We start from the raw sequence: 12,636 nt of genomic DNA on the forward strand, positions 1-12,636 counted from the left end.
GTAGAAGCATCAAAATGCCACCTCTTGGGTGTGCCATGCCTCCCTCTAATCATATCCTGGGCCTTCTTTCTCTAGAGTTTACCCCATAGCAAGTAGGTCCTCAAGGAACCAAGTCATTTGGCGGAAAACCATATAGCAAAGGTGGCATTCCTTGGCTTGATTCTGGCTAAGTACAAGTGGGCTGAGAGCCAGAATGCAAAGCTAGGGCACCTGATGGACAGAACTAACCCAAATAATCCTTCAGAAAGACCTCTCACTTCCTGGTCATAATGGAACAAGAGGCCCAGGGGTTACCTCCGCAGATATCTGAGGTGTTCTGTCAGCTCCCAGAACAAATGCAGGGTTTGAAGTCAGTGTCCATTCATAAGATGGAACCACACTGCCCAGCTGGCTAGGGACCACCCAAGACAGTCCAGTCCATCATTAAGATGTGTGCAGATACGGATGATAACTGAAAACATAAGGCAGGACACTGGCTTTGAGGAACTCGAGATGCGAGTTCCCAACTTCCCTTTAAACAGGTGTGACCACCACTCCTGGTGGAGCTACCAAGGGTAGTGCTTGGAACTGAGCAGAGCTGCCACTCATGTATGGCTGTGACCTGGTTCTAGTATCAGTGGGCATGCACAACCACCTCCCCACAAAAGAGCACTTTCTCACCAGCAGCCAGTTTGCAGCAACCACCACCCCAGCAGGTTATCTCCCCTGTATGCCTAAATAAACAAATGAATGCGGTCATCCATCCACAATGATTAAGATTTGGGACATTTTATTACTTAGTTGCTTCTTAAGAGATTATTGCTACAATTAGGAAGGGAGCCTTGAGATGGAAAAGGGGGAGGTTAAAGACAGAAAAGATTTTAAAGAGGCAAGTACCATTTTCTAAGTATAAAACTGGTCATATTAAAAGTGACACGGCAGTATATTCATGCAACTACTTAAACTCTAACCCAGAAACAAGAGTAGTTTTTGCAGAGGCCAATGAGACATCTGCGAGCAACATGATATCATGAAGACATTCCATCTACCGCTGCAGACTAGATGCTACTTACGCACACAGGTACGTAAAGAACAAAAAGCCCACAAGTGTTTAAGTCTAACACTCATGATCATAAAGTGGCGACAGCAGGTCCCTTTGAAAACACCACAGCCCACAGAGGAAGGTCCTGGGGAGACACGGGAAGCAACAGGACACTGCAGGTATGTGCTTCTTCGTTTTTAGCAGCTGACAAACCACAGTCGTGCCTGCTGAGTGGTTCTGGGTCCCTGGAATTCCTCCAACACGATGAACGCACTGGAGATCCAGGGATGGTTCACACACAGTGCCCATCAGTTCATCAATCAGGGCGGAATGTGACTCCCCTATCCAAAGGATCTCTGCTTCTAACACAAACATACCCACATTCCTGGAGCCCACAAGGACAGAATGAAACACAACACACCAGCCCTGCAATGACGCAGCCAGCCAGTCAGTTACTGTGGAGGAAGTACAGCGCTAAAGAACACTTAGACGAATGTGCCAGGGAGTCTGGGGGAAGTCCGGGCCAGCACTGCCAGTGAAGAAGGCTAGAGGACACCAGCCTGAGGAGGCTGGGTATTCAGGAGTCCCTGAGAAGGGTGGTGGATCAGAGGAAAGTGTCTCCTGACTTACCCCTACCCAGGTAAAAACCTCAAAGACTGATCCAGGCCTGGGTCAGGAGTAGCCCATCACTGCTCACTGCTGAGAAAGAAGGCACATCGTGTGTTGTCATGCGGGTAGGACAGTGGCTCAACCGAGATCAGGGCCCTGTGCAGGGGGGCAAAGAGTAGGAAGTGGGCGCAGGGTTGGGTCCTGTTCCTGCGCCACCCTGAGCAACTGGTCTTAACGAAGGAATCCCAGGCCCTAGGCCTCAAGTGACACTTGACGTCTTTCTATTCTAGAAAGTTTCTCTCATCATAGCCAGGGCCGAGGAGCGTTCAGTACCTGAGGCTTGACTGCCGTCGTACCTTTGGGAGTTGAATGAAGGGGGAAGAGGCAGAAAGAACACACTAACAGAGATTTTCCTTGCCTTGGGGGCTCTCTCACGCCCTCCCTGGGTAAGTCAAGGCAACTTGTGAAGGTGCTTTGAGCTGTTCCTTCAGGCAAACAAAAAACAAACATGTGCATGACGGCTAGAGCAGCAGGGCGGGGAGGACTGCTGCTAACTCTGGTGGCACACCGGAAGTTTGGGTACCTGGAAGTCTGGGAGCTCGTCCTGCGCTGATACTCAGGGAGGTCTAGAAAAAGGCCTGGTTCCCATCTTCAGAGGCCCAGCAGAGGGCTCAGGTGTGCTCCAAGAGGCAGCACCAGGGCCAGAAGGCCCTAGCTTCTCTGGAACCCACACCACTCTCGTCCTAATCCACGCAAAGAGGAACAAACCACTGGGAACGGAAGGTGATGGCAACCAAGTACCACATGGGGACTGCAAGCACGGACAGGGACCACTCCAGACCCTGCCAGCCCCACAGAGCAGGATGATGGCTGGCCAACCTGTGTCCTTGAAAGCATAAGCTGTGAAAGAAGGGACTCTAAGAGAGAACACTAGGGCTGGGAAAGCCTCCTGCTTGAGCAGACCTCACCCCCACCTAGGGGAACACCAGATACAGAACAGAATTCCTGTCTGACTAGCCCAGCTGCCTGAGGTAACAAAGTACACCTTTTCCTATCGTAAACTGGAGCCCAGCTTCCCTAAGGAGTCGGGACAGGTCAGAGCTGCCACACCAGGATTAAGGGAAGTTGGCAGCAAGAGAGGTTAGAGAAGGAAATGGTTAAAACAATTCCCAGGGGAACATTTAGAACAAGGACAAAATAATTACGTCATGGGATCCTTTGAGGTCTTCACATTAAAAACCACCAAAGGATGAGAATCCTGAGGATCGCGCTGTCTCGTGGTCTGTGTCGCGCTCTATGGAGCAAGACCAGATGTTGAAACCGCATGGCCTGTCCCACACCCCGAGAGCCTCCTGAAGGCCAGACGCCCCTCGGGGTTACAGAGGGTCTCAGCTCAGCGGGGTTTCGGAGAGCCATTCATCTGGCTGCCCTGAGCTACAGTGTCTGTACTGAAAAGGCTGTCCAAGAAGACGGAGGACAGCTCCGCCACCAAGTTCCTGTCGACGGTAGCCTGGGCCATGCCATAGATCGCACCCTAGAAGTCAAGTCAAAGAAGGTCATTAGTGATGAGGGGTTTGAAGGAAACAAGTTGTGGTCATGCGCCCCTCCTCCCCCCATCTCCCTGCTCCCATCCCAGGCGCAGTTCCACCAGAAAGATAGCTGGCGTAAGACGATCGTCATAGGCTTTTGCCGGTCTGCCTTTCTGCCTAAAGAACTAGCCTGTGGGATCTGGTGTAGAAAATTTCAGAGGAAACTGGCTTAGTGCCTTTCCTGTGTAAAAATTTTCTTTTTAAAGGAACATTACCACTGCCTGCCTTCATGTTAACACTCTCTATTATTTTATCTATAGGTACCTTATTTGAGACCAAAAATCCCTGGGAATGGGTAAGCAGAGACCATCAGTTCTGATTAATGAAGAAGTTTGTGGATAAGGGGCAGAGGCAGGAACAGACTAGAGGTCATCTGATTCTTTCAAACCCACCACCAACACCTAAGCTTCCACAGGAAAAAAAAAAAAAACAAATGCCCCTACCATTCCTGTGGTCTTTGCTTTCGGATTCTTCATGATTTGAGTGACAGATTCCCGGATATCCTTAAGGAACTGTATGGCTACCCGCTTGCGGGTGTGTACCAATGTGATGCAGAAATGAAGGCTACGGGAGAAAAAAGACAAAGTGAGATGAATCTGAGAAAAAGAGGGAAACACATTCTGAAATCAAGCAGCTCCAAATGCAGGAATTTATTGGTTGCTTATTCATGTTATTATTCATGACAAACATAGTCAAGTTGCTCCCAGTCCTAGGCATCAGGGCTCTCAAATACCCAGACTGTAGGCTGGCATGAGGGTGTCATGCCCTGAGCGTGATCAAGACCCACTGTGGTAAGTCGAATACACCTGGCTGTTCTGTGCCACCCCTCCCCTCAAACTGTCCACTGCTTTAGGACTTTTGTCTTAGGTGGTAAACCTCATGGTGCTAGGGTCACATGGCCGGGGTCTTGAAGGACTTCAGGGCAAAGAAACTCTGACTCCCTCTGGAGGGAGACTGGGTACAAAAAGGCTGTGAAGAGACCAGGGAGTCCGGATGGGACTGGCAGCAGCACCAACACATCAAAGAATCAGGGCTGCGTGGAGGATACCGGGAGACCTTCTCTTGGAACGGAGTGCTTACTTAAAGGCGTCACGGAAGACTAGAAAGGCATGTGCAAGGGGACAGTATCAGGCCCAAGTGATCAGAGGCCCTCTGGAAGGTTCTGAGCTCACTGTTATTCAGGTAATCAGAGGAAGAGAGAGAACAAGAGCCCAGAGCAGGGGTGGGGGTAACAATCTCACTGTCTCGAGAGGCTGCCACCCCATTTGCCACAGTTTATAGCTAACAGTCTTATTCTTTAAACTGAGAAACTCCTAACGGCAAGACAAACGATCTACAGACACTACAGCTGCCATGAAAGTGCTGCTGGCAGTCCCTCTCTACCCTTGAGGTCACCTTGCTGCCATAGCTCTTCAGCAGCCATAGACCAAAGGAAGCGTCTCCAAGCTCACCTGGGTGGGAACTGCAACTGATTCAAGTTCCAGCCCTTGGCATGCATCAGGTTGAACAGTCGGTAGATATCAAAATCACGAGAGCCCAGAGCGATGACTGACAACTGAGGATTCCCAAAGACAAAGATGCCTTTGATGTTTTCTAGTCTTAAAGCGAACAGAAAGGAAATTCAGTCACATTATTCCGGCCAACATCTCATGTCACCCTTACAACAATCTAAGCTTTGGGGACTTGAGTTTCCTAATCAGGTGGCTAGACTCAGATCAGCAGTTCCTAAATATTACAAATACTTAAAGGCCCAAACCCCACTAGATTCAATACTTTTGGCTCCTAATCTGTCTGCCCAGCTCCTAAATTATGTATCCCCCCCCAGGAGTATCTGCGGAATAAACAATGCACTTTTTTTTTTTAATCCTAGAAAAACGATCCCTCCATCTCTCCTTAAAAACTCATCCATGTAATCCCTGAAGCAGGAGGTGGTACAGCAGTTCTCAGCAGATGGGTGTATCAGGACAATATACAGGCCTTGGTCAAACGAGCCAGGCCTAGCGGCTGCTTTCGTTCAACCTCAGTAACATATACAACCAAACAGGTAACACGTGAAGAAGAGACATGAGACAAAGCATGCAGCATGGTTTTGCCTTAACAACCCAGATTTCAGCACCGCCTCCTCCCCAACCCCTCCAATTCTTTTCTTATTCTAGTGATTCTACAAGTGTGATTCTTAGACCTGCAGCATTAGTGTCTACTGGGCATTTCCAGAAATGCAAATCCTCACATTCCTGTTCCAGACCTACTGCGTCAGAACACTCGGACTGGGGCCTGGTGATCTGCCTTTTAACAAGCCCTCCAGGTGATTAGGATTCAGCCTCAAGTTTGAAAACTACTGTCTTAACCATTAAGCACTTGGTAAAAGCTGCCAGTTGGTAAGACATCCTTGGAGACAAGATGGCCTACAGATGAAGCCTGGCTGTGACCCCAAGTCACAGCACAGCAAGGGAGCTTATTCTCCTCGGCCAGCAGCACACTCCTAAGCTTCAGGGGACTACAAGTGCTGGAGCTGTGGTGCTTGGCCTGGCAGATGCCTTGAGCCTACGTGCCTACGACGCAAGAGACAAGGCAGAATGCCAATCTTGCACACGTACTCTGACTTGAGGAAGCGAGTGGTTTTGATGATCTGTTTGGTAGCTTCAACGTAGCCGCTCTCACCGAAGTACATCAAGGAGGCCCAACAGGCTGCGCTAATGCCACCAGGCCGTGAGCCTGCAATGGTTGGGGAAGCGTAGATACCACCCTGCCAGTCTGTGGCAACGAAGAACTGATAGCGCCTGTACTTCTTGTCAGAGTATAAGACCACTGAAGAGCCCTTGGGGGCATAGCCGTACTGCAGGGAGAAGCAGACAGGTGAGTGAGTGGTTCGCCTGGTGGACCCGCCCCAGAACTCTAGGCATTTTCCCTTCACCTGTCCGGGTCTCTTGACAGCCTCATCTCACATTAAGATTTCCAACTCAGAACTTACTCAAGAATAGAGGACACCAAAGGGAAGGGGTTTCAAATTCTCTATTTTAGGACTGAGGAATCTGAGGCCTAGGAAAAATAATGTCTTATCTAGTTAATGGGTTTTGCCTCTTTTCATCCAGCATGTAGTTTTCCTTATTTAAAACAGGACCTCAGGGCGGTATGTCAGGATGGAAACTTCCTGGAAGGAAAATTTCCACTGGAAGCCAGGAAAGAAAGGAATTCAGGTCACTTGGAGCAACTAAATTCATGATTTGACTCACTTCCCATCTTTTTTGCTTAGTATACTTTCCTCTTCAGAATACCATGGTGCTCAAAATCTAGAAGCTACTTAATCCAGATTTAAAATAAACTAGGTACTTGACTAACGTGCCCTCCTAACTCTCACTGAAGCTAAGATGGAACTCATTTCACTCCCTGAGCCACAGATGGTAAGAAAAAGGGCATGGGGCTATCTGATGTAGACTTTGCCTCCGGGGACAGCAGCATGGACATTTCAAACATCACAAGCCAAACATTCCTGAGCTCGTAAGTTCATCCCTTTTCCCAGAGGCCTCTCCTGTTGATAAATTCCAGTCACTCAGGTGCAGGAGCCCCAGGAGCACGGGGGCTGAAACATTAACATACCTCCTCTTAGGAATTCTGCTATCAACCTCACCTCTTCCCCAAAACTCTTAAGGGTCCAGGAACCTTTGTGTAAGAGCCACCACACTAGTATGTCCTGGTTACGTATAGTCACTGGATACAGAAATTCTCTTAGCCATGTGACACAAAGATAATAGGTTCCTTTCCACTGCTGCTCGTCACCTCCAGCTCTATATCCTGTCATATCACTTTACCTTGAGACAACCATCAGCTGCCCTGGCAAGAGCAAAGAGCCAGATCTAATTTTACACTTATGGGGGAAACTGAGGCTTTGACTGATTTCTTTTAAATAATAGTCAAAATAATCAACTGTCAACTTTGATTAACATGTGGTCTTTTTCCTCGCTCACCTTATGAGTATCAGCTGAAATGCTGGTCACGCCTTTCACCCGGAAATCAAATGGCTGCTCCAGCGGGTATCCCGCTTTCTCCATAAAGACGATGAGGAAGCCCCCCAGACAAGCATCCACATGAAGAGGTATTTTGTATTTGACAGCCAGCTAGTTCCAAAGACCATAAAGAATATCAGTTATAGCCCTATAACAAAAGCTTTGCGACACATGGGTGGAAAGCTGGGATATAACCAGAGCATTATGTACTATGTTTTAAAATCCTGGTTATTTTTGACATTCTTAATAAAGCTCATCTTTCAAGTATAGTTAGCCTTTAAAATAATTCACCTGAAATGTGGTTTCTATTTTAAATATGCAGGGCCTCCAACTCACTGAAAAATCATGCAAGAAATGAGCAGAACTCTGATTTAGGCTTGAAGATGTGTGGTGTCCTGCTCTAGTAACTGCAGGGTGGGGAAGGAGGGAGGGGTGCTCTGGGGCAGCACAGTGGGTGAAGACCACCCTCTGGTAGGCATGCCCCTAAATGCAGATTATTTCCTTATCTGAATCAAAATGTCAGCACTACTGCAGAATGGACAGTTTAAATGTGTATTATCCCTCCTCCACAGCCCAAGCTAGTTACCTTCAGAGGCTTCCAGAGAGCTATGCAGCTTACCACAGGGTGGATGAAAGGTATTCACCACCACTGGGCTACAATCTAAACTCAAAATCACTTTCTTCTTTCCTATAAGGCACCATTAGACTCTAAAATCTCTATCTGCCTGCCTAGTAGTCCTTTCTCCCACATACCTTGGCCACTTCAGGGATAGGGTCTATCACACCATGAGGGAACTGTGGGGCAGAGCAGACGAGCATGGCCGTATTCCTAGAGATGGCTCTGCGCATTGCCTGAGGGGATAAAGTTAAAAGGAAAATGAGAAGTCACATCACAGTTACTCTGCTCTCATGCTGCCAAGAGCAGCCTAGGCTACTAACCTAAAGGTTCAGCTCCACCAGCACACCCCCTTCACCTCTCCAGCTCAGAGGAAGACACTGCCCCACCATGGTGGTCAAATACAAACCCCTGGGGAAAACAGCAAAACCACTGTGATGGTAAAGAAGAATAGTGGGCTAAGAGGCAAGAGCGCCCCACGTTAGCAGTGAAAGCTTGAGGAAACTACTTAACTTCAGTCAAGTGTGTTTCCTCATCTATAAGATGGAATAATACTAACTGCTTCTATGATCCCCCCAGGTTATCATGAGGCTCAAATGCAGCTCTGAAACTATAAAGTTCCTCTACACAGATGCAAGGCACACAAGTAATCACTAAAGCCTTATTATTCTGGCTTAAAAAAGAAAGCCTGCCATTTGAGACCATGTAGATGAACTTGGAGGTCACAAGCCTAAGTCAAATAAGTGAAGTGAAGTCGCATCGCTCAGTCATGTCCGACGTTTTGCAACCCCGTGGACTGTAGCCTACCAGGCTCCTCCGTCCATGGGATTCTCCAGGCAAGAGTACTGGAGTGGGTTGCCATTTCCTTCTCCACGGGATCTTCCCGACCCAGGGATCGAACCGAGGTCTCCCAGATTGCGGGCAGACGCTTTACCCTCTGAGCCACCAGGGAAGCCCTAAGTTAAATAAGCCAAACACAAAAGGACAAATACTGCATGACTTCAGTTATACGGGGAACTGAAAACAGTCAAACTCACAGAAGCAAAGGACAGAATGGTGATTGCCAGGAGCTGGAGAATGAGGGAAATGGGGAGACGTTGGCCAAGGGGTGCCAAGTTCCAGTTATTAAGATGAGTAAGTTCTGGAGATCTAATGCAGAGTCATGGGACTACAGTGAACAACGCTGCACTGTATACCTGAAATCTGCTTAGATATCTAGAGGGTATAAGTATGCTTACCATGAAAAAAGAAAAAGAAAACTAAGTGAGGTGATGGAGATGTTACATAGCTTAATTGTGATGATTATCAGTCACAATGTATCCATATAGCAAAACACCAAATTGCACACCTTAAATATACACAATTTTTTTTTGTCAATTAACACCTCAATTAAGGTGGGGGGATAATGCTAGTGGTAATAAACTGGACAATTTACTTCTAAAAAATACTTACCATTAGAAGGGCAATGGTACCAATTCAGGCCAACTGAAAACAATGAGTGTCTTGGGGCAAGTTAGTCCAGGCTCATTTTACAAAGAGAAGAGAAAGTGATGGTACTGAAGCAGAACTCAGGTCTTTAAGGTACCAAGTTAGCCTCAGCTTCCTATGAAGAGTTCACGTACATATGAAAGGACTGATGCTGCGATGACTCACCACTGCCAGTGGCAGATTTTCCAAGTCCTAATGCTATAATCAAAGGCACTCCCAGTCTATCCATGTGTGACCCTGAAAAAAGCTAGTGATCAGGTGCACTTCCTGCTTCTCCCAGCCCCAGACAGACAACAGCTCTTCAGAGGAACTCACCCGAACATCCACCTCCATCATTTTGTTCAGGGGAACTCGTATAATCTTCATCCCAAAGTAACTGGCGGCTTTGTCAAATGCAGCATGGGCACTCTGGGGGGCTACGCTAAAGGAAAACAGTGAAATTCAATCAAACCAGGTTCAAGAGATACCATGGCTAGCAGCTAATTGCAATCACCAGGAATAAACTTCTGCTTATTTTTCCTCAAAATTTTTTAAGTGTTTATGTTGTTTTACTTTTCGTTTTAAACACAAACAAAAAGAGGTCAAATGATTTTCTAGAGAAACCTCCTACTACTTAGGAAATCACTTTGGTAGCAGGAAGAACTTGGAAGTAATGCCACATGGAGGAATCCCAAGCTTACATCAGGGCAGATAGGTGAAAGGTGGCAGAGAATTTGGATCAGATCACCATGAAGGTGTGCTTTCTGGTTGTCCAACCAAAGAAGGGCACCCCAATGAGGAGCAAGCTTCCTGGCACCACACACACTCAGGCAGAAAATATAAGACTGCTTGGCAGGGATGTTAAAGCAGCCGTCAAGCATCACATCGATGGTCTTCTCCATCTCTGGAAGACCATGATCCTGTGAAAAACTAAAATTCCCGTTTGTCCAACACACTTGGGAACAGCATTTCAGACAGTATGGAAATCAAGTCATTTGCTTCAGACTTCCCTCAGTTACTCCACTCTTAAAATTAATCTATTCCCTTTGAAGGAAAAAAATTGCCATCAGTGACTAAGTACCAAGTACCAAAGATGTCTGTGTGAAGAAAGATGGTAGCCTGACTTCCTCTCTTACTCTTGGCGTGAATTATAGCACGAGATCACATGCAACAAAACCCGGAGTCACTGACACTTGTGGGAAACCACTAACCCAAAAGCTGTGGTATGAGCATACTGTACAAGGGGGAGGGCTGAAAGAAAAAATTAAAGCAACCAAATAAAATATGGTCATCTCTGGATTTTTAGAATTTTCCTTCCCAGAACACAGCTGGCAGGCTGAAATTTTCTTAAGGAGCACCCTGAAGCAGTCTAGGTAATTTTCACTGAACTAAGGTAAGTTAGAGAGTTTTCCTTAGGTTCCAGATAAACTTACAGTAAGTATCACAGAACTCAAAGATATAGTCCTATAACTGTTACTTTTAGAAAAAGAATCTTGTTCTTGCAGTATATACCATGTATAAATTGGGGGGGAGGGGTGGGTGGGTAGGAAAGGGAATATTAACTAGCAAAAGCACTCAGGATTTTGCTGAATGTGAAGGGTAATAATGGTCAAGGGCACAGGACAGGACGGAAGGGGACTGGAATTGCCAGAAGAAGCAGAAAACAGATGGTCAGGCTGTTTCCCACAGAAAAACCTAAATTGGCGGGGGCAGAGGGGTGGGGAGTCAGCTACACATAACACAAAATATTAGGGGGGTAAGTTCCAAAAAGCAAAAGCTGAATTTGCTGCACACCAGCAACTGTTTACATAGCATTTACATGTTAAGTATTGTAAGTAATCCAGAGATGATTTAAGACTATAGGGAGGATGTGTGAAGGTCATATGCAAATACTACACCGCTTTACATAAGGGGCCTGAGCATGGAGAATTTGGTATCCATTGGGGTCCTGGAAGCAACACTCCATGGATACTAAGGAACAACTGTACCTACATTTCTGGAGTTTTGATCCCATTCTCGAAGGCTAGTTCCCGATAAGCTTTGCAGGCCATCAAAATACTTTCTGTGCCCCCAGAGGTCACCTGTAATAGAAAAGAGAGTTGGGGTAGCTATCAGCATGCGCTTTCTCCCTTGATCTTGAGGATATCTGATGCAGAGACGGATAAGCTCTGGGATGCACACTTTAGAGCACATGCTGCTGTCTTTCAGAAGGAAAACTTGACTTTACTGGCTAAGCCCAATCTTGGCTCAGGAGAAGAATAAAACTACTGACTGGTCAGGAGCTCCACACTGTGTGAACAGATAAACGCGTCTCTGCCCAGACCACCCGTGCACAGTACACTTACATTTCTGTTGTTCACCCAATTGCAGACAGGACAGGGCTTTTTATCCCCTTCCAGAAGCATCAGGGTTACTGACTGATTTAAATTTCTAATGCCCACTAAAGAATGTGAAACTGGGAAGTTATAGCTCTAGTCAACTATGCGATACATTAGAAGACCAAGAAGAGACACTTAGACATTCCAGAGTAAACTTGTGATTCTGACAAGTCTGAAAGACAGAAAAGTAAGGAGCCTCTGCTTAGAAGTTTATTAACTTACTTATCTGAAATCAAAACAAAAATCCTAATGTTTTTAAAGGAAGAAAAATGTCTTCCTGAAGCTAGGCCTATCTAGCCCCTCTGACACAGGCCAATTTTACCTGAGTTGATACAAAAATACTTGAGGTCATTTCCTTCATCCTGTTTTCCTCACTGGACTACAACCTCATGAAGGTGGCGACAAGCCTGTTCATGACAATATTCCTGATACCCAGCTAGGAAAGCTGACACCTATCAGATCATCAGTTAACATTTCCTAATGCCTGATTTGACTCTCAGTAAACCACAACCCATACAGGTACGTCATACCCATCTGGCTCTCCTTTGGTAACTTCTAAGAATGAAATCATTTCAAAACACACACACAAAAAAAAGAGCCATAGCACTGAGCTAGGTGAGTATTTCCTTAGACTTGTCATCTCCAAAGACTCGTACAACCTTAGAAAACTTTTCCATTTTATAGCTAAGAAAACAGCCCTGAGAGACTGATTCACCCAAAGTCATCCATCTTTTGATAAAAAGTAAAACTTTCTATATTTTCATATTTAGTGTAACCTGATGAGATGAAATGAGAGCAGATGATGGCTGAAATTTCCTACAGTAATATCCACATATAAGACAGAAATACCATAGGCTACAAAATCCAAGTGGTTAGGAGTTACATGACAGATTAAAAAGTCAGTCATCCTGTAATTGAGGAAGCCATCAGGAAACACGTGACCATCATCCAC

General features: G+C 46.3%; 1 protein-coding gene across 2 annotated transcripts in view; it reads right to left on the reverse strand.

Annotated features, from left to right (window-relative positions):
- Positions 1-671: 671 nt before the first annotated feature.
- The window catches only part of SGPL1 (sphingosine-1-phosphate lyase 1), a 52,887-nt gene continuing 40,922 nt past the window's right edge, over positions 672-12,636 (reverse strand). For both annotated transcript variants that reach the window (XM_052639966.1, XM_052639965.1), the window contains exons 8-15: positions 11,299-11,387; positions 9,643-9,748; positions 7,977-8,075; positions 7,185-7,334; positions 5,817-6,055; positions 4,671-4,817; positions 3,663-3,783; positions 672-3,164 (exon numbers count right to left, since the gene is read on the reverse strand). In XM_052639966.1, coding sequence (XP_052495926.1) covers positions 3,024-3,164; positions 3,663-3,783; positions 4,671-4,817; positions 5,817-6,055; positions 7,185-7,334; positions 7,977-8,075; positions 9,643-9,748; positions 11,299-11,387 — 1,092 coding nt within the window. In that variant the 3' untranslated portion in view covers positions 672-3,023. The remainder of the gene's footprint in view (positions 3,165-3,662; positions 3,784-4,670; positions 4,818-5,816; positions 6,056-7,184; positions 7,335-7,976; positions 8,076-9,642; positions 9,749-11,298; positions 11,388-12,636) is intronic.

The sequence above is a fragment of the Budorcas taxicolor genome, chromosome 5 (assembly GCF_023091745.1).
Source record: "Budorcas taxicolor isolate Tak-1 chromosome 5, Takin1.1, whole genome shotgun sequence".
In the NCBI taxonomy this organism is placed as follows: Eukaryota; Metazoa; Chordata; class Mammalia; order Artiodactyla; family Bovidae; genus Budorcas; species Budorcas taxicolor.